This window comes from Scomber japonicus, chromosome 1, assembly GCF_027409825.1.
Source record: "Scomber japonicus isolate fScoJap1 chromosome 1, fScoJap1.pri, whole genome shotgun sequence".
Taxonomy (NCBI): domain Eukaryota; kingdom Metazoa; phylum Chordata; class Actinopteri; order Scombriformes; family Scombridae; genus Scomber; species Scomber japonicus.
Window position 1 is genome coordinate 37444046 of NC_070578.1, and position 20134 is coordinate 37464179.

The 20134-nt window shown below is 39.1% G+C and overlaps 1 protein-coding gene across 1 annotated transcript; it reads right to left on the bottom strand.

Moving 5' to 3' along the window:
* Positions 1 to 2212: 2212 nt before the first annotated feature.
* On the bottom strand, positions 2213 to 10733 carry LOC128365393 (potassium voltage-gated channel subfamily G member 4-like). Its single transcript, XM_053326148.1, has 2 exons — positions 9975 to 10733; positions 2213 to 3055 (listed from the first exon to the last, which is right to left on the bottom strand). The coding sequence occupies exons 1-2, from the start codon at positions 10731 to 10733 to the stop codon at positions 2213 to 2215; spliced, it is 1602 nt and encodes a 533-aa protein (XP_053182123.1).
* Between the last annotated feature and the right edge of the window lie 9401 nt (positions 10734 to 20134).

The window sequence follows — 20134 nt, forward strand, 5'->3', positions numbered from 1 at the left end:
AATTCGGCTTATATAACAGTAACTCTGCGCACGTCCTCTTGAGAGATTTATGACTTTTTTTTGGCAAACTCACAAACTGAATAAACAGGTTTTAGTATCTGTTACCAACTCGCATCAAATGTAGTACGCAGACAAAAAAGCTTCAAGTTGCAGCTGAATTATGTTTTTTTAGTAACGTGGTTTAATGGTAAAGTCCTCTGCGGCTGACAAACAGCCAAAATGTTCCTTTTCCAAATGTAATGAAATATAAATCTTGTTTAACAGTGTTATGAGTTCATGAGCAAAGCAATCTAACACAAGTGTCAAAGTCTGTAATCACTTTTTAGGCCTGCCTTTTAAAATCTCTGCTTTGTAATACATTAATTCAGTTCAGTTTTATCTATATAGCACCAAATTACAACAGAAGTTATCTCAGGGCATTTTTCACATCATGCAGGTGGAGACTGAACTCTTTTTCTCTTCTGTAACTGTTAACCTCTGTGTGGTCCTCTCAGGTCAAATTGACCCGTCTGTTTTGACTGTTCCTTCTTTCCTTCCCTCCTTACTTCCTTCTTTCATTTCCTTCCTTCCTTCCTTCGACATTTTGATAATTGAATAATCATTTTTGTCATTTTTTAAAAAGCAAAAAATATGAGAATGAAGACTGAAGACTGAAAATGACACCATGGGTTTGACAAAACCAGTATTTCTCCCTGTTTTCTGACATTCTGCAGATTAAACAATAATGTAAATAATTGTCACTTTGCAGCCCTACATACATTAATCTCACATTTATGCATTTATTAATAGTAACATTGCACAGTATCTAAGTTATACACAGATCTGAGGGTCTGATTGTCACTCTATTGATGTGCAGCAAGTAAAAATTCCCCCAAAACAGTCAGTCAGCAAATATGTTCAGGAGATGTGAGGTTTGAGACCAAAAACGATGAAAAATGAAGAAAAAAAAAAGAGTTATTTCATTTTGGAAAACATCTGGAAGTTAGACAAAAAACAGGAGCTACAAGACATCAGAGTATAAGATTGATCTGCACGTTAAAGTCGATCTCACCCACAGCAGACTAAAGATTTTAGTTTTAAAATTACTTTCCAGTCTTTCAGGCAGCCATTCATTTCCATTCATGTCAATAAAAATAAACTTTCACAGACATGACAAGTGATTGCGCCGCGTTATTTGTCACAGTGAAGAGAGTTCATCACTGTTTGTTTGTTGAAATGATCGACCCTTATAGTTACACAAGAAGCTGCAAGAGAAAGTCATTTTTAAAAAGCTCTCTCCTCGATGGTGCACTTAAGGAACGATCCAAACATCCAAACATCTGAGTCAGCTGATTGATAGAAATCAGAACCACAGGACAAACAATGAGCAGACAAAGTTGTTAACAGGATTGTGTGAAATTGATCTTCTGATGCTGATTTTTTTTTTTTTTTGTATTAATCTAACCCCTAAACTACAACAAGATGTATGTGTGTACTTTGAGTGCTGTAAAAAGTTCTTCACTGGTTTAAAAGTTTAGCCGATATTTGCTGAAAAAGCTGAAAATGGCCTTATAAGTACCAGATAGAGAAACAGCATGAATCCAGAACATACACAGGAACTTAAATAACTAAGTAACTAGGGCTGGGCAATTAATCAAAAAATAATTGAAACCGACATTTAGAAACTGTAATCGACTTAATCTTGCTCATGTCAATTCATGGTGGTGTTCACTGTTGCCATGACAACAAAGGTTGCATATCTTTAAAGGAATTTGAAAACTTGTCTCCAGTGATCATTTTAACCCAAACCATGATCTTTACATAGTTGTAATCAAGTAAACTAGACATTAAAGCGATGGATCGGCGTAATTTCGACCTAGCGTCATATGCACCACTAGGTCGAAATTACACCGAACCATTGCTTTAACCACAGCGTCACACCTTAAAACATCTTTATTTTCACTCCCTAAAGATCCTCATGTGTGAGGGCAGCAGTGGAAAATACTAAACTAAAGAAACTGTGAAAATACATCATTGTTCATCAAGGGTGGAGATAATCGCTCATTAATCGTAATCGAGGTTAAAAGGTCAATTAATCGTGATTTTGATTCTTGCCATAATCGCCCAGCCCTATGTGTAATATAGTGTCCACAATATAACAGTCCTTTGAGTCTAAATGAACTTCTATATGATAACGTATGTAGTTGAATGTGTTTGATTCCTAGTCCATTAATTAGAAAGCTGTAGATGGAAGTGTGGACTGAGGACTCTTGTCTAACATCAGACTCTCTTTTTCCTCTCTGAACACAGATGTGACCTCATGTGGTGACAAGTTGAGTTTGGAGCAACTCTCCTCCGACTCGGCGGCCATCTCCTCGCCCCTCTCCTCTTTCCACAGCCTCTCGTACTCCTGCTTGAGCTCCTGATAAGAGCGGGAGAAGGTGTGGAAGATGGAAGTAGCTGGAAACGCCATGATGAGAATCCCACTCAGGATGCTGGTCAGCGCCACTATCTGTCCTGGGATGCTGCGTGGCACCATATCGCCATATCCCACCGTTGTCATAGAGATGATGGCCCACCAATAAGAGGCCGGGACGCTGCTGAAGCTGTGTTGGGGTTGCGTGGCTGCAAACGGCGCCAGTTCGCTCTCGGCAAGATGGACCAGCGGTGAGAAGAGGGTGACGGCCACGCAGACGAACAGCAGCAGCAGGCCGAACTCCCTCATGCTGCGCTGCATGGTCAACCCCAGAGTCTGCAGGCCCAGAGAGTGGCGAGCCAGCCGCATCACGTACAGGATGCGCAGGGCACGCAGCAGCCGCAGGATCAGGCTCAGTTTGTCCAGATAGCCTCTGCCGGTACCCATGATGACGTCCTCCTGTGATGGATCTTTGACGTCGACCACCAGGGAGACGTAGTACGGCAGGATGGCGATGGCGTCGATGATGTTGAGAGGGCCGCGAGCGAAGGCCAGCTTGCTCTGGGCGTTGACGAATCGCAGCACGAACTCCAAGGTGAACCAGGCGACGCAGATGGACTCCACCACGAACATGCTCTGACACTTCTGGGAGCACTCACCCTGCAGACACAGAGACGAGCAACTTTAAAGGTAGACTCCAACAATCTTTACAATATATTGTGCTTTTTTGTGATTTTCTGTTATTTTTATAATGTCATGTTGTCAGGGCTTCAACCTGCTCTTGAAGACTGTGTAAGTGAATTCAGACATTGTTTTCTAACCAAATTAAATAGGTCATAAATGTTTTTCTAAAAAAGGTGTAAAAAGTATTTCAACCATTTAGATTTGAATTGTGGAGCTAGGCTTCACAAACTGTGTTTCAAGATATTTGTGTTCAGGATTTAGTGGGCGGATCTGACGATTAGCATAAACCCGCCCCTGCTGCTGTAGAGGTATAAATACATTCAGCACACACTACTACTACTACAGTCTACATTTAGCCAGTTAGCTGAGTTAGCCTCCGAGTTAGCCACCAAGTTAGCCGCTGAGCTAGCAACAGAAAGCTCTCAGACGTAGCGTCCATGTTTCTGGTAGAGGTGGTGACTTTGATTGACAGGTGACATTTGGCAGGGGGCGGGGTTTCAGCGGACTTGGCGGCCACGCCCACAGCGTTTGGGAGCAGAGAAAGAGGCTGATTTTTACACAACTTTGAAGCCTAATTTCATATATTTGGCAGGGTGGTTAACAACACTATAAAGTAAATAACTCTGTCCCCAAACATAATGGCAGTCTGGGTTTCTACTGAAGTCTCCAATCCCACCTTTACATTATTATACTATTATATTATCATTATCTCAGTGGTATAAAATGATCTTCAAATGATAATAATACCATTTATCGCGATTATTTCTGAGACAATATATCGTCCTATAAAAACGTACATATAAGTGTAGGAGCTAAATGTGTTGTGTTGGTGTTCAAGTCAAGGGTGTAATTTATTCAGTATGTGTGTGGGGGCGCTGTGCTGTCACCAGGGGGGCATATAGGAGTCTTGTGCACTCTTGTTGTCAGGTGTTTGACCCGGAAGGGCAAACGGTTTTTGACCGCTGTGGCGCGGAGGTGCTTGTCATGCCGCTGTTTTGTTTTGTTTTGTTTTGTTTTGTGTATTTGTAAATGAGCACTTAATAGGCAATAATAAAACACTTATCTTGCAAACCGCAAGGAAGGGTGTGGACATTCATTCACTCACGGTAGGAGAGCAGCAAGCCAGGACAGACAGCGCGTCAACCAGGTTATCCGACGTCAAATGCCTCAGTAGCTCTAGTATTGGACTGAGCTCCTTTAATATTAGTCAAAAACCTGCACTAGTTGGAACTTCGTGGGACACTCCGGCACGTTTGGCACGGAACGGAGGTGAGCGTAAGGACGAGTGGAGCTGCTGGAAGCGGTTTGGGCTTTGGAGAACGGCTGGCCGTGGATGTCGGGACGCCGGAGCTAGGGGCTAATGCTAAGCCGGCTGGGGACCACCGGACCACCGGATCACCGCACGGCGCCCAACGCAAGGAGGTATGTGTAGCGCTACACCGGTAAATGGCCATATAATTGTGTGCACACATAACCGGGTATAAACCCAATGCATTGGTCGCCGACGGGCGGGGGTAATAAACTTTGCGTCGGTTCTTTTTTCTTTTTTGCGGCGAGCTGTTAATCAATTGACTATCATCATGGAGAAGTGTGACGCTATGTCGGACATAATTAAAGCTACCGGGACTAATGTGCAAGCTGTAAATAAGTCCAGTAGTGTGGCTGGCAGTGTTGAAACACAAACTCAAAAACGAGTGGTTAAACTCACTGCAAAGGCGCTTGCCAATGAATTAGACAGGTTATCCGACGTCAAATGCCTCAGTAGCTCTAGTATTGGACTGAGCTCCTTTAATAATAAGCATGCATGTTTAAACACACACATATATGCATGAACAGGACCATATCAGCCAAAACAAACAGACTCAGAGACAGTTTCTTCCCAAGAGCCGTCACCATACTCAACTCAAGCTTGCACTAAGAAACTGATCCAGACCCAATCAAGATCTGTCACTGTATTACAATATGTCTTAACACCGCCATTTGCATATCAATATGCTCTCAGACATATACCTTTGCACTATTATTACAGCATACTTGCACTAAAAATGTCATGGCTACCTCGACCACGTGCTGCTAACCACTACAGTCACTTATTTCACCTTTACTGTACATAATTTTCTTTAATGTCTATTTTATGTCTATTTTAATGTCCATTTTATGTCTATTTAATGTGTGCACTTCATGGCGAAGCTTCAAATCTCATTGTACTTTGTATAATGACAATAAAGGCATTCTATTCTATTCTATATGAATGAATATGTGCACAAGCGCTTCACATTCTCTCTCTCTCTCTCGCTGTGAAACTACTGACAGGACACCTCGAACTGCAAATACTACTGTATGAATATTTAATCGGTGAATGTTTTATATTCGTGAAGCGGCTCTCGGTGTCTGAGGCTCTGACCTCATCAGAGCCCAGACAGCAAACACTACCGCTGAACATGTTCTGCATTTAAATAATAATCTACTCCACACGAGCTGGCCGACTGACATAAAATAAAACAAACAAGGGGAGAAAATTAGCCACTTTTCCTCACAACATTACTCACATATAATTACTTATATAAAGCCTTATTATCTTATATTTTGTGGCCTTTTTCATTTCTCTCCCTCAATGTGCCAGTTTGCTGACAGTAAAATGCTCACTTCACTGTGCAGAAAGACTAAAACGCTATGATTTTTTATTTTATTTAAAACAACCACCTGTCTTCCACAGTCCACACACAGTTTTTCTTGATATAATTTTAGTGGCATGTGTTTCCCTCTGTGAATTAAACTTTTTTATTTATTTTTTTACAGCGCACAGTTTGGTTTTGTTTTAAATATGCAAATTAATATGGAGCCAAATCTGGGCCATTAGTTTTAGTGACAGATGAGAGCCCTACTTCATTGTTATGCTGTCGATCATAATTTCATGCCCCTCAAGTTAATATTAAGGTCAAAAGTCTGAAACTGAAAAAAAAATTGACCCGAAATTGAAAAAAAAGGTCTGAAACCAAAAAGATGAGATTTAAATCTGTGAAAAAAGAAAAAGATTTCGATGAAAATAAATAATTTATTCAAAATAATTTCAGAAAATTAATAAAAATTACATTCAAACTAAAAAATAAAATCAGACTTTTATTTTTGAAAATGCATTGTTATATTTTTCAAAATTCAATATCAAAACTTGGACTCTTTTTTCAGATGAAGAAAAACTAACGACTCAGATTTGGCTCCGTACTTAACACATTATCTTTGGCACTGAATCTTAAAAAGTTGTCAGTTGTAACGCAGAGAGTGAATTTCCATTTCAGAGCTGACTGAATATCAACAGCAAACAAACAAGAAAACACTGCTCTCATGATGAGATGACACAAAAAGATAAAATTATAACCTTGTAAAGCGCTGGCTTATAATTACTGTCTTTATGTTTACTCAGGAGAGAAAAGGCTAATGGGTAAGTTTCCACAAGTTTCTAAATCAACACTTTTAATCGAGTTCAAACCGGAGGAATTCAACGAATGAGGAGTTTGAACTTCATTTGAACTTTTCTGCTTTTCCAACATGTTGTTTGCTTACTCCATAATGTCAACAATTAGCTGTGTTTATGAGGCTGCTTCTCTCAAACTGGGACTGAAGGTAATTTGTGTCTCAAACCAGGCAGCAAAGTGAAGCTGGCAGAGTCGGTGCATGAACTCCGCTGTACTAATACACTGTTCAATAGGCTCCTTCCAAACAGCCATTAATCATAGTTTACCATCAGCGAGAGCAAATGTACGGAGGCCAGGAGGGGCAACGGAGAGAATCAAATATACTCTAATTAATAACTTTTGCTTATTAAAGTAAAGTCTGTGGTTTTATTTTAGACTCTGGGCTTTGTACACAGGTTTTAGATATTTTTTAGAGACTGCAGTGCATTTTTACTGGTACTTTTTATTATTATTTATTATTTATTACATATATACATACATATTTGTTGTATGTAAAGCCGATAACGTAATAATATATTAATATTTATGTTTTATTTATTGCATATAAAGTTTCACACTTCTGTGGCACTTAGTCTTACTGTTGTCTCTTTCAAATATTTACCTTTAAAGTCCGTGTAAAGTCAGAATAAATATGTGTTCTGAGTTTGACATACCACAGAAAAGTGTGTTGTTAACCACCCTGCCAAATTTGAATGATTAAAAGAAAATGACCAAATATATGAAATTAGGCTTCAGAGTTGTGTAAAAATCAGCCTCTTTCTCTGCTACCAAACGCTGTGGGAACGCTACCAGAAACATGGACACTACGTCTGAGAGCTTTCTGCTGCGGCTAACTAACTCGGCGGCTAACTCAGCTAACTGGCTAACTGTAGACTGTAGTAGTAGTAGTGTGTGCTGAATGTATTTATACCTCTACAGCAGCAGGGGCGGGTTTATGCTAATCACCATTAAATCCTGAACACAGAAATCTTGAAATACAGTTTATGAAGCCTAGCTCCACAATTCAAATCTAAATGGTTGAAATGCTTTTTACACCTTCATAATGTATGTCTGAATTCACTTTACACGGTCTTTAAAGGCATGAACACACTCTGTTTATTTGTTTATTTATTGACGGTTACAAGGATTTCTAGTCCTTAGCCTTTCAAATGAAATGGTAGCACAGCACACATGTTTGTATGATATGAAATCTCTGTATCTCACTCTTGAGGATATATATATTTTTCTTCCGCAGTACCTGTAATTGACCACTAGGTGGCTATAGATTGACTAGCTAGTCATGTGACTGATATTAAACTTCCTTAAATTAATTGACCATCATTCAACTTTAAACAGTCTGTTGGATCCAGAAGTGAGAAATAAGAAGACTAGGAAATGGAGAATTAGTCTTTTAAACATTTAAACAAGATAATTTAATGTGTTCGTCCTTCTGAACTGGACTTAACAGGCTCGTTGCTTTTCATCTCCTCTTGTCCTGATTAAGTGCGAGCGGCTGCACTAATTCATCAGGAGAGAAATCGATCCAGCAGCTCCAGTTTAGAAACACAATCAGCCCAGTTCAGACTCTTTAAGCTGACAATTAGTTACACAATCAGCAACGAACACAGGCAAAAACAATCCCCTACACTGTTTCACCATCAATCTATGTGTTAGAATGAATATTTGTCTATTTTTAATTATCTATTTTAATTCTTCACTGTGATCTACGTTACCGCTTTATGGGACTTTATTGGAAAAGCTGCAAATAACAATCATACATGTTATAATTAAAATAAGATAAACTGCATTGATCCCATAAAGGAAAAGCGGAAAGTTACAATGATTAACTGTCTCATTATAGCTTTTACATTTCCATACACTGTGTGCTTCATTATTATTTTTTAAATTGCTGTTTCTAGTTCACACAATAAATTAAAGCCTGTGTGTATAAAGAAGAGTTTTCATGTGATTATAGCTTCTTTCTATTCATGACACAGGTTTTTGTTTCATTGTGCTGTAGCTTTTTTTTTTCTAATCATATTAACACGGTAATACTGCAATCACATTTTCTCCGGTTAAGACGAAATACTGCAGACAGACATATTTTATCTTTTGAACCTGCTGAAAAATTAATCCATGCTTTTTGTGTTTGACGGCTCAGATTATTGTAATTTATTTCACTCTCGGCTCTCAGCAAGAAGCTGCAGCTCATCTGAAGCCCGTTTTCTCACAAAGAAAAGCAGTGTTGGCTTCTCTCTTCATCGACTGTAAGTGAAGTTAAGAAATCAATATCACATTTTAGATACTTTTAGTTTAATTTTACTATCAGACCGTGAACACTGAAGGACCTGAGTACGTTTCTGAATTGTTGTGTCCATACAAGAGCTTAAACACTTTAAGATTATCAATTAAACTGTAATAACTCTTAACCCTCCTGTTGTCCTCGAGTCAAGGAAGTTAGGAAGGGAGGAAGAAGGAAGGAAAAGGAGGGAGGGAGGAAGGAGGGAGAAGGAATGAGAGTGGGAAGGAAGGAAAGGAGGGAAGGAAGAAGGAAGGTAGGAGGAAGGAAGGTAGGAGGGAATGAGGGTGGGAAGGAAGAAGGAGGGAAGGGAGGGAAGGAAGGAGGGAGGAAAGGAAGGAAGGAGGGAGGAAGGAGGGAAGGAAGGAGAGGAGGGAAGGAAGAAGGAGGGAAGGGAGGGAAGGAAGGAGGGAGGAAAGGAAGGAAGGAGGGAAGGAAGGAGAGGAGGGAAGGAAGAAGGAGGGAAGGGAAGGAAGGAGGAGGGAAGGGAAGGAAGGAAGGAGGGAGGAAAGAAGGAATGAGGGCTGGAATGAAGGGAAGGAAGAAGGAGGGAAGGTAGAAGGAAGGAAGGAGGGAGGGAGGAAAGAAGGAAGGAAGGAAGGAAGGAAAGGAGGGAAGGAAGAAGGAGGGAAGAAAAGAAGAAAACAGACGGGGTCAATTTGACCCAGGAGGACGACAGGAAGGTTAACTGATGTTTTGCTTTTTTCTTATAGAGAGAAATGGGTTGGATATGCAACAAAGGTCCTTTTCCAGACTCTAACCAGAGATGCAGATATGTGGATTTCACTGTAACCACTCAGCGCTCCCATTTAAAAAGTTTTAACTGCTGAATGCAAGATGCCTCTTAGAGATTAGTAGATTAGATTTCAGTATAATTGTTACACAAACTTTAGAAGATTGGATTGTTTCTGACTGCTGTACAACAACTGGGAGTGGTCGTTCGATTCCCGGCTCCTCCAGTCCACATGTCGATATCCTTGGGCAAGACACTTAACCCCAAATTGCTCCCGTTGCTGTGCCAACGGTGTATGAATGTGTATTAATGTGTGATTGAGATGTAATGTAAAAGCACTTTGAGTGGTCATAATGACTAGATGAGCTCTCTATAAGTACAGTCCATTTACCAACATCGCTTCATACTCACTCTGGTCTCTTCATCTCTGAGGTCCGGCATGGTGCTGATGCACAGGCTGATTACAGTGACCATCACCATGATCACAGAGAGGCAGGCGAACATTTTCCCAGCCAGCCCTGAGTGAGGGTTTTCCACCACCTCTCGTAGCATCCAGATCACTCTTCGGTAACCTTTTAAACTCTCTGTGGGGGTTTGCTTGATAATCACCCTCTTCTGCCTCCACTCCTCCTCTTTACGCTCTCGCTCAGCCACCTCGTCCACGCGGGTGATCATACGGCGGCGGCAACAGCGCTCCATGTGGCCCGGGTCAACGCCCCAGTAGTCCAGCTCATCGTGTAGCGACACAGCACACAGTTCTCGCAGCAGACGTAGTTTTCCCGCAGCCAGGAAGTTGAGGATGACCCTGAAGGCCGTGGGGTTACGGTCGAAGAAATACTCCTGGCATGTCTCGTCGTAGTCGTCGCAGAGGCGTGCGATCTCCTCGGGCGTGTTGCAGAAGCGTAGGCGTCCCAGTCGGCTATGAGGAAACTGCTCCAAGGTGCTCCAGGGGAAAGTGTAGCGGTTGCCCCCGACGTTGATGAGAACCTGCAGCGTGTGGTCGACCACATACGAGGCCTTGCGGTCTCGGAGCAGCTGAGCACGCTGGAAGTACACACCCTTGATGGTCTCAGTCTCCGGGATCTCGGTGAAGAAGCGGTCGAGGCTGCTGTCGTCACTGCTGACAGAGTAGGTGCTGAAGTCGTGGTTGGCATTGCTGATGATGGGCATGCTGGCTTCAGGATGTGAGATGGGATGAAAGAGGTAACTTCACAGGAGATTAAGAAAAATCTGTGATGACAAAAAAGAAAGAAAGTCTTTTGTAAATCAAGTTCTTATGAAATTGTGGTTTTTTGGTAACATTTGATACAATCCACAGTTAACAGTACATTTGTTGTATGAATCTGATACCCTACCAGTACCTAAATGTATATAAAGTGGAAGAAAACATGACTATGGAGAAGAAGGAAGGCATTTTAAGGATGCATTTTGTGTAAATAATAGTACCTGTGGGTTGCAGTGTTGGGAAACCAAAGGGAAGTTTGGGCAACAACATTGTTATTCTGTGGAAACTATGAAGTAATTATCATATATTGTTAGACTATGCTACCAAAACTGCAGGGGTACAGTAAGGTAAATGACATGAGCTTTTAGTCAGGGAGCCAATTCTGAAAAGGGCTTCTGTTAAGACTTTTGTGGACATATTTTGGTACAAGCTGTCACCCTATTTTTTTAGTTGGAAGACACCCATAGGTAAGATATTACGGTGGTTGTCAAGCTGAAAAAATATTTTTGTGACTTTTACAAGCAATTTGAGGCCAATTTTTAGGGTTTCCTGCTCAACACGACATGCCAATTATACATGTTGAATATCTCCACAACCACAAGGACCATAATCATAAAAATGGTATCAAATGAAAGCTGACACTCATGGGATGTATTATTTTGAAAAGGGTTACTGGAGACCATAGAATATATATGAAAAACACATTGGTCCTGTATAAGTACATAGCTGTACTCTCTAAATGTTCAACAAGTCTCTCATCAGTTCAAGATTTGTGTTCCTTTTCTTTGAGCTTCGTGACCCAAAACTAATTCCTGTACCTCTATCATCATTTTGGGAACATAACCCACATATGTCATTACGCAATAACCCTCCACTTGAGTTTTGAGAGTTTCCCAAAGCCCCTTTTTACTGTACCACTGCTGTTTTGGCAGCATATGTAACTGTGAAATACATTATTACTTCATAGGTTCCACAGCTCAGTATTATTAACTCCACTTTCCAAAACTCCCAGTAATATACCTCACATTTACAAAAATAAGTAGAGCATTTATTCAACTCTATATACCTTTACCTACTTTTGCTCCTGAATTCTTATAAATATGTAAACTTTTCTGCCTCATTTCAAAGCCTCTCATTATAAGCTTACATTTCATATGGAGTGCCACAGGGTCCTTTCCTGGGTCCACACCTGTTCAGTCTGTTCATGTTACAGTGTTAAATTTCATGGCTATGCAGACGACACCCAACTCTCCATAGCTGCTGACCCCTGATGACCTGAACCCTGCTTACTCCGTTAAAAATGCATCTGTGACACCAATTTACGGTCGATCCTGTCAGGGCCCGGTAGTTTTGTAATGTATTTTGGTAGATTTCGTTTTTTGTCTTGTCTACTTCCTGTTTTACTTTGGTATGTCTTGTCTAACTTCCTACCCTCCTGTTTGCGTCCCTTCCCCTAATGTGTTACACCTGTGCCTCGTTATCCAGGGTATATATGTGTGGTGTGGTCTTTTCCTTCTGTGCCAGATTGGCTTCTCAGTTTCCTGTCAGAGTTCCAGCGTGATCTCAGTTTAGATTCTTAGTGTTATTGACCAGTTTTGCCTTTTGAATTCTGAGTTTTGCCTAGTGATTTTGGACTTCCTGGTTTCTGACTTTTAGACTGAATTAAACAGCTTGAGAACTCTTCATCCCCGTGTCCTGTCTCTGCATTGAAGTCCACCTGCTCTGTGCCTGATAGATCCAAAATGTCCTCAAGCAATATCAGAACATAACAGCGTCTGCATTGGCCTCCAATTGGTTTTAGGATGAAATATAAAGCTTCTTATACTCGCTCTACGTTTATTAATAGATCTGTCCTTGACTATTACCTGATATGATAAATAAATAGTTAGTGGCAGCTTGCTCCCAGCCAAGAAGTAGTCCAACAAACAAGGTATAACTTGTGAGTTATTGAGCTTGAGAGGTTTTTATTAATGTTGGACAGAGCCAGGCAAGCTGTGTATCTTATTCTCTGCCTATGTGCTGAACTAGGTTAACCGGTTACTGACTGTGGCTTCGTATCCACATACAAACCAGGCGGAGAGCTCCGGTCCTCTGAAATGAGGCCAACCAGGAAGTAACTTAGAACTGCATTCTATCAAAAGGCCACCAGGGGGCGACCGTCTCTATACAAGTCAATGGAGAATTCACCAACTTCTCACTTGATTTCTAACCTCAGTAAACGTTTTCAAAATGTGTTTATGGTCTCAATCGCTAGTTTAAAGCCTTCTTCAATGCAGTATGATGTTCATTTGGGACATTTTGGCCTCCCTGATTTTATATGTGACGATAAAGCAGGGTATGCATTAGGGCGTGGCTACGTCCTGATTGACAGGTTGATTGACCAATGTCCTCGAGATCCAGCCCTCGTAACCATAGCAACCTCCCCGCTCCGCCCATGACCCCGCCTCATGCCCATATAAGTAGAATCTGTGTTTTTATTTTTCCCAGCATGCACCTGAAATTTTCAAGATGTCGCTGCCTAGATTCGAAACTATTGGCTTCCGAGCAGCAGTCCACAAACCAATGGGTGACGTCACGGATGTCACCTTCATGATTTAAAAATTCATGATGCAGAGCGTGATAACTGACTGTATTTGTAGTTTCAGGTGTCTTTGTTATAATAGCGGACTATGGCGGAAATGTTTTACTGTATTGCACAAATTGCTTCACTAATTAATTGAGTAATAATTTCAAAAACAAACAAATACAATATGTTGACATTTGAGATTACATCCACTCAAATTAAATCCAGTGTCCTGAATTTAATTGTGTTGAGCAGCCTGTTCCCATGTGTCTGTATCTGTGTGCTCTTTTAATTGCTTGTTAAAGTAAAAGACTATTCACACTGGGAGGAAAAAAAAAGAAGAGGAAAAAAGACCTTGGCACTCAAGTCTGAGCTCTGACAGCCTGCTCAGCTGGCTTCACACGCCTGGATTCATGTGACTCTGACGACTCTCACGAGTGCTGTGTGACCTTAAAAACTGTCGACAGCTCTGGTGTAACATCGTGGTGTGATCGACCCAGAGAGGTTAAAAACGTCTGAAACCCACCAGACGGCTGAAAGAAGCTCCTTCGACTGTACAACTTCAAATCCATTCAGTTTCATTTCAACCAGACATCCTGAAATCTTCCTTCATTCATTCATTCATTCATTCATTCATTCATTCATTCCTACCAGCTTTCCTTCCTGTCCTATTTTCCTTCCTTCCACCTTTCTTTCCAGCTTTCCTTCCTTCCACCTTTCCTCCCTTCCTTCCTTCCTTCCTACCAGCTTTCCTTACTGTCCTCTTTTCCTTCCTTCCTCCCTCCCTTTCTACCATCTTTCCTTCCTGCCTTCTTTTCCTTCATTCCTTCCTTCCCTCCCTTCCTTCCTTTATTCCTTCCTTCCTGAAGATTATAACCCTTGCACATTTCTTTTAGCCAGACTTTTCCTAATGTACACAAAAATGGAGACAGATTTTATATATATATGCAAATCCACAAGTTTGACTGCGTTTAAAACATTGTTGTATCTATAAAATCCATAAAATAGTGATTGTAAATGTCTTCCCTGCATGATGCTTTAACCTTGACATACTGTTCAGGGTCTATTTTTGCACATTTGAGAGCTGTTTAAGCATCCTATATACATTTCTTTTAGTCAGACTTTTCCTAATGTGTGCCACAGTTTACAAAAGTGGGAATAAAATGCATCTTTTTTTATTTTTGTGCAGCGGATACACATTTTTATATATGCAAATGTTCAAGTTTGATGTGTTTATTATGAAAAAAACTCAAAAATCAGCATTCAAACATTGTTGTATTCATCCTATTCTATCACCTGGACCATAAAATAGTGATTGTTAATGTCTTTTTCCATAAGATTAATCAAACATTTATGAATATGAATTGGTGTAGAGGTTAATTACGAGTCAGAAGATGAACAGTATGTAAAGGGTTAATAGATAATATCTGCTGATCCCCTAAAAAACACATGGTGAGCTTCAGCCTGATACTCTTTGTACATCCATATTAGACGATTCAGCAGCTCACGATTATATCTAACTCTGCCGCTCAGAGTGAGTGCAGGAGGTTTGTTTATGTAGAGAGAGGAGAGAAGTAGAGGTGTGGAGGTCCTGCTCATGGATTACAGCTATTTTGATAACGGGTAAGTCATTTTGAGTCTTTTTTTTTTTAAAGAAAATCCCAAATTCTCTGTTTCCAACTTCTTAAATGTGAGTATTTTCTGGTTTCTTTAGGAAGGAAGGAAGGAAGGAAAAGAAGACAGGAAGGAAAGGTGGATGGAAGGAAGGAAGGGAAGAAGGAAGGAAGAAAGGAAGGAAAAAAAGGTGGATGGAAGGAATGAATAAAGGATGGAAAAGTGGAAGGAAGGAAGGAAAAGAAGACAGGAAGGAAGGGAGGGAGGGAGGAAGGAAGGAAGGAAGGAAAGAAGTCCTTCAGAGGTGAAAGAAGTACTGAGATCTATGGAAACTAAAATACCTCAAAATTGTACTTATACTACTTATACCATAATTTTAATGCCTAGATATCTGTCCTGAAACCAACCTTTAAAAACCTAACACTTTATATTATTAGAGTGACTAACACATTATGCAACTATATTAAATATATAATAACAAGTACATTTTTACAGCTGGTGTGTCCAGTTTTTGATGTTCAGGACGAGAGCTGCATATCAGAGGAAACATGTTAAATCATCCAACTGCTACGAAATGACCAAATAAACCGATAAAAATGGGAAGTGAAACAGTTATTCAGATCCTTTAATGCAGTAAAAGTCCTGCATGAAAAATCCTATTACAGTAAAAGTACTGCAGTATTATGAGTGATGTAGTATGCAGTATTACAGTAAAAGTACTGCAGTATTATGAGTGATGTAGTATGCAGTATTACAGTAAAAGTACTGCAGTATTATGAGTGATGTAGTATGTAGTATTACAGTAAAAGTAGTGATATATTATTATATATGACATCATTAGATTATTAATAGTGAAGCATCAGTGTTAGAGCAGCATGTTACTGTTGTAGCTGCTGGAGGTGGAGCTAGTTTACACTACTTTATATACAGTTAGCTGGTTTACACTACTTTATATACAGTTAGCTAGTTTATACTACTTTATATACAGTTAGCTAGTTTACACTACTTTATATACAGTTAGCTAGTTTACACTACTTTATATACAGTTAGCTAGTTTACACTACTTTATATACAGTTAGCTAGTTTATACTACTTTATATACAGTTAGCTAGTTTACATTACTTTATATACAGTTAGCTAGTTTATACTACTTTATATACAGTTAGCTAGTTTACACTACTTTATATACAGTTAGCTAGTTTACACTACTTTAGATACAGTTAGCTAGTTTATACTACTTTATATACAGTTAGCTAGTTTACACTACTTTATATACAGTTAGCTAGTTTATACTACTTTATATACAGTTAGCTAGTTTATACTACTTTATATACAGTTAGCTAGTTTACACTACTTTATATACAGTTAGCTAGTTTAGTCCAGTGGTTCCCAACCTAGGGGTGGGGCCCCTCCAAAGGGTCAGCAGATAAATTGACTTTTTCTCTAATCTTTGATTTTTGCTGAAATATTGGATCATTTGAACATTTATTGAAATGAAAGCATGTGAGAAGTTTAGAGGGAAAAATCACTATTTGGTGGAGCTGTTAACAACTCATAGACATCTGAAATTTGAGCCGACTACACACTGCTTTCTGGTTTCATCTTTAACAATGTGTTGTATTTTAAAAGCTTGTTATATTATCCATTGTGACAAATCTTCATCTGAAAAGTAACTAAAGCTGTTAAATAAATGTAGTGGAGTAGAAAGTACAATATTTCCCTCTGAGATGTAGAAAGTAGCATCACATGGAAAAGTAAAAATACCTCTAAATTATACTTTAACACAGTATTTTAGTAAATGTAACAGGTATTTAATTGCTTTGCACTGCTGCTAAATTAAAAAATACTGTTTAATAGGACACATATGTAGATATTTAAGACATATATTGTATATTGTATATGTGTGTGTGTGTCTTTAGCAGCCCATTACACTTAATTAAATATATACAGTGTATATATATATTTATATATTAAATAGCCATGTTTTAAAGGGGTTTATGTCAAAAATTCATCGAAAAAGTAACTAAAGCTGTAAATAGCCTAAATGTAGTGGAGTAGAAAGTACAATATTTCCCTCTGAAATATAGAAAGTAGCATCATATGGAAATACTACAGTAAAGTACAAGTACCTCTAAATTATACTCTAACACAGTATTTAGAGAATTTAAGAGGAAATAAAGGAGAAATAAAGTCTCTTAATTGACAGTAAAGTATTAAAGTTATCCGAGTATTGATGATAACTTGAAAAAATAAAATAAAAGTTGAGTTTGAGTCTCACCTTTAAAGGTTGCAGGTGTCCGTCATGTCTCAGTGATGAAGGCTCCTCTCACTCATTAAACACTCAGATCAAACCATCCGCAGAAGATAAGAAGACAAATCATCCTCTCGGTCTCAATTTACGGATCCGCTCTCTGAAGTTTGCAGGCTCGACGTTGGAGTCTGTGCAGCATCAGCAGCTCCGGAGACGTCGCCTCTCCGGCAGAGTCGGAGTTAAAGAGGGAAATTAAAATTAATATGATTCAGTCCTCAAGCTTCGTCGCTCCGTTTCCATCCGAGGAGAGAAAAAAAAATGCGATTATCTAACGGCGGTGTCCTCCTGAAACCTGCTGCTGCTGCTGCTGCTGTATTTTCCATCTGACAGCAGGACCATCCTCCTCCTCCTCCTCCTCCTCCTCCTCTCTTCTTCCTCCCTCCCTCCTTCCCTCCCTCCATCACATCTACAGCTCTCTCTCTCCTCTACACTGTAAAAAGGACATGAAGGCAATCCAGCTCAGGAAAGGTGAGACGACAGGAAGAAGTATGAATTATTTAATACTCAATAACAAATAAAAGATGTGATTTTAGACTCTTTTTAGAGATGCTCAAGCACCCCTAAATATATATATATATTTTTTTTTTATGTATAATTTAAATTATTTTGCGAGCTACAGGTTTAAATGGTTTTATTTTAACAGCTTTAATGCACTTTGTATAGTTCTGTCATTAATATATAATCTTTCCTTCAAGGTTCATTAACTATCTGACCCTGTAGAAATATGTGATTGTTTATTCTGAACCATTATTATTATAATTATTATTATTATTATTATACACTATAGTAGAACACTGTACTATGTATTAATATTAAGGTGGAAGGAAGGAAAAGAAGACAGGAAGGAAAGATGGTAGGAAGGAAGGAAGGAAAGAAGGAAAGATGAAAGGAAGGAAGGGTGGTAAAAATGAAGGAAAAGAAGACAAGAAGGAAAGGTGGTAGAAAGGAAGGAAGGAAATATGGTTGGAAGGAAGGATGGAAGGAAGGAAAAAAGGATGGAAGGAAGGAAGGAACGATGAAAGGTGAAAAGAAGGAAGGAAAATAAGACAAGGAAGAGAAGGAAAGATGGTAGGAAGGAAGGAAAAGAAGACAGGAAGGAAAGATGGTTGCAAGGAAGGAAGGAAGGAAGTGTGGAAGGAAGGAAAGGTGGTAGAAAGGAAGACAGGAAGGAAGGAAGGAAAGATTCTAGGATGGAAGGAAGGAAATATGGTAGGAAGGAAGGAAAGTAGAAGGAAGGAAGAATGGTAGAAAGGAAGGAAGGAAGGAAAGAAGGAAGGAAGAATGGTAGAAAGGGAGGGAAGACAGGAAGAAATGATGATTACATTAGGAGCTGAGCCTTCATGTCTGTTTATGCTGATGCAGATGAAAATGAGCCTGTGTGTCTTAACCTAGTACATTTATTAACATGATGGACCCAAGAGCTCATGTTTATTAATATAAATAATAGCAATAGAAAGCCTTTATTCTCATTGTACATCACTAACATATTCAATGCATGTGTTTAATTAATTAATAAATATACAACACTTCACATTCAGTCAATCACTATTAAATAATGCACTTGAGTTCATTGCACATCAGTACTGAAAACTTTAAAGGGAATACAATATGTCTTATGTGTAAGTGTTTGAGGATTATAATCATTAAATGCAATAGATAAGCAAAAGTACAGAAGTCATGTAAAAGCATAATATACTTAAAGTCTGTGTAAAGTAAGAATAAATATGTGTTCTGAGTTTGACATACCACAGAAAAGTGTGTTGTTAACCACCCTGCCAAATTTGAATGATTAAAAAAATCGTCAAATATATGAAATTAGGCTTCAAAGTTAAAATGTAAAATTCTGCGTTTTATCTCTGCTCCCGAGTCCGCTGAAGCCCCGCCCCCTACTAAGTGTCACCTGTCAATCAAAGTCACCACCTCTACCAGAAACATGGATGCTACGTCTGAGAGCTTTCTGCGGCTAACTCAGCTGCTAGCTTGGCGGCTAACTTGGCTGATAGCTCGTTGGCTAACATAGCGGTTAGCTCGGCGGCTAACTCAGCTAACTGGCTAACTGTAGACTGTAGTAGTAGTGTGCGTTGAATGAGAGCTTTCTGCTGCTAACTCAGGTTCTTGCTCGGTGGCTAACTCAGCTAACTGGCAACGTTAAACTGTAAGTATTTATACCTCTACAGCAGCAGGGGCGGGTTTATGCTAATCACTAATTCCTGAACACAGAAATGTTGAAACACAGTTTGTGAAGCCTAGCTCCACAATTCAAATCTAAATGGTTGAAATGCTTTTTACACCTTTTTTAGAAATATATTTATGACCTATTTAATGTGTTTAGAAGAAAATGTCTGAATTATCTTTAATTTATCAGCAAAAGTTGTAGTAGTTTAATATCCATGTAAGTTAAATATGATCAAACATGTATTAATATATATTGTATAGCAGCTTTCATGCAGGTAAGTGTAGTTCAAAGTACTTCATAAATAAATAAAACATAACTAATGTCCAGCAGTCAAACAAACTGAGACTAATGAACAAGATTAAAACTAGTAAGATAGAGTAATATATAGTGGGAAAACAGTGTAAAATATTCCAAAATTAAAGTAAAGTACAATATTTGAGGTAAAGTGTCTGAGCTATTTGTTGTTCTTGTAAGAGTTATTGTTATTGTTATTGTTATTGTTATTGTTATTATGTTTTGTGTTGAATTAGTTTGATTATAATAGAATCGTCGTGGTTAATTTGATTGATGCTTTTATTTTGAAGGTACTGGGCAGTTTATAGGTTTATAGGAGGACAATAGACTTTTTCTCCCTGTGTTAGATTCAAGATTCAACCTTATGTGCCTCAGTGTTTTTATATTG

Coding starts and splice junctions, on each gene's coding strand:
- LOC128365393 (XM_053326148.1), bottom strand. CDS start 10,733: ATGCCCATCATCAGCAATGCCAACCACGACTTCAGCACCTACTCTGTC. Junction 3,056..9,974: donor TCAGAGATGAAGAGACCAGA/GTGAGTATGAAG, acceptor CTGTGTCTGCAG/GGTGAGTGCTCCCAGAAGTG.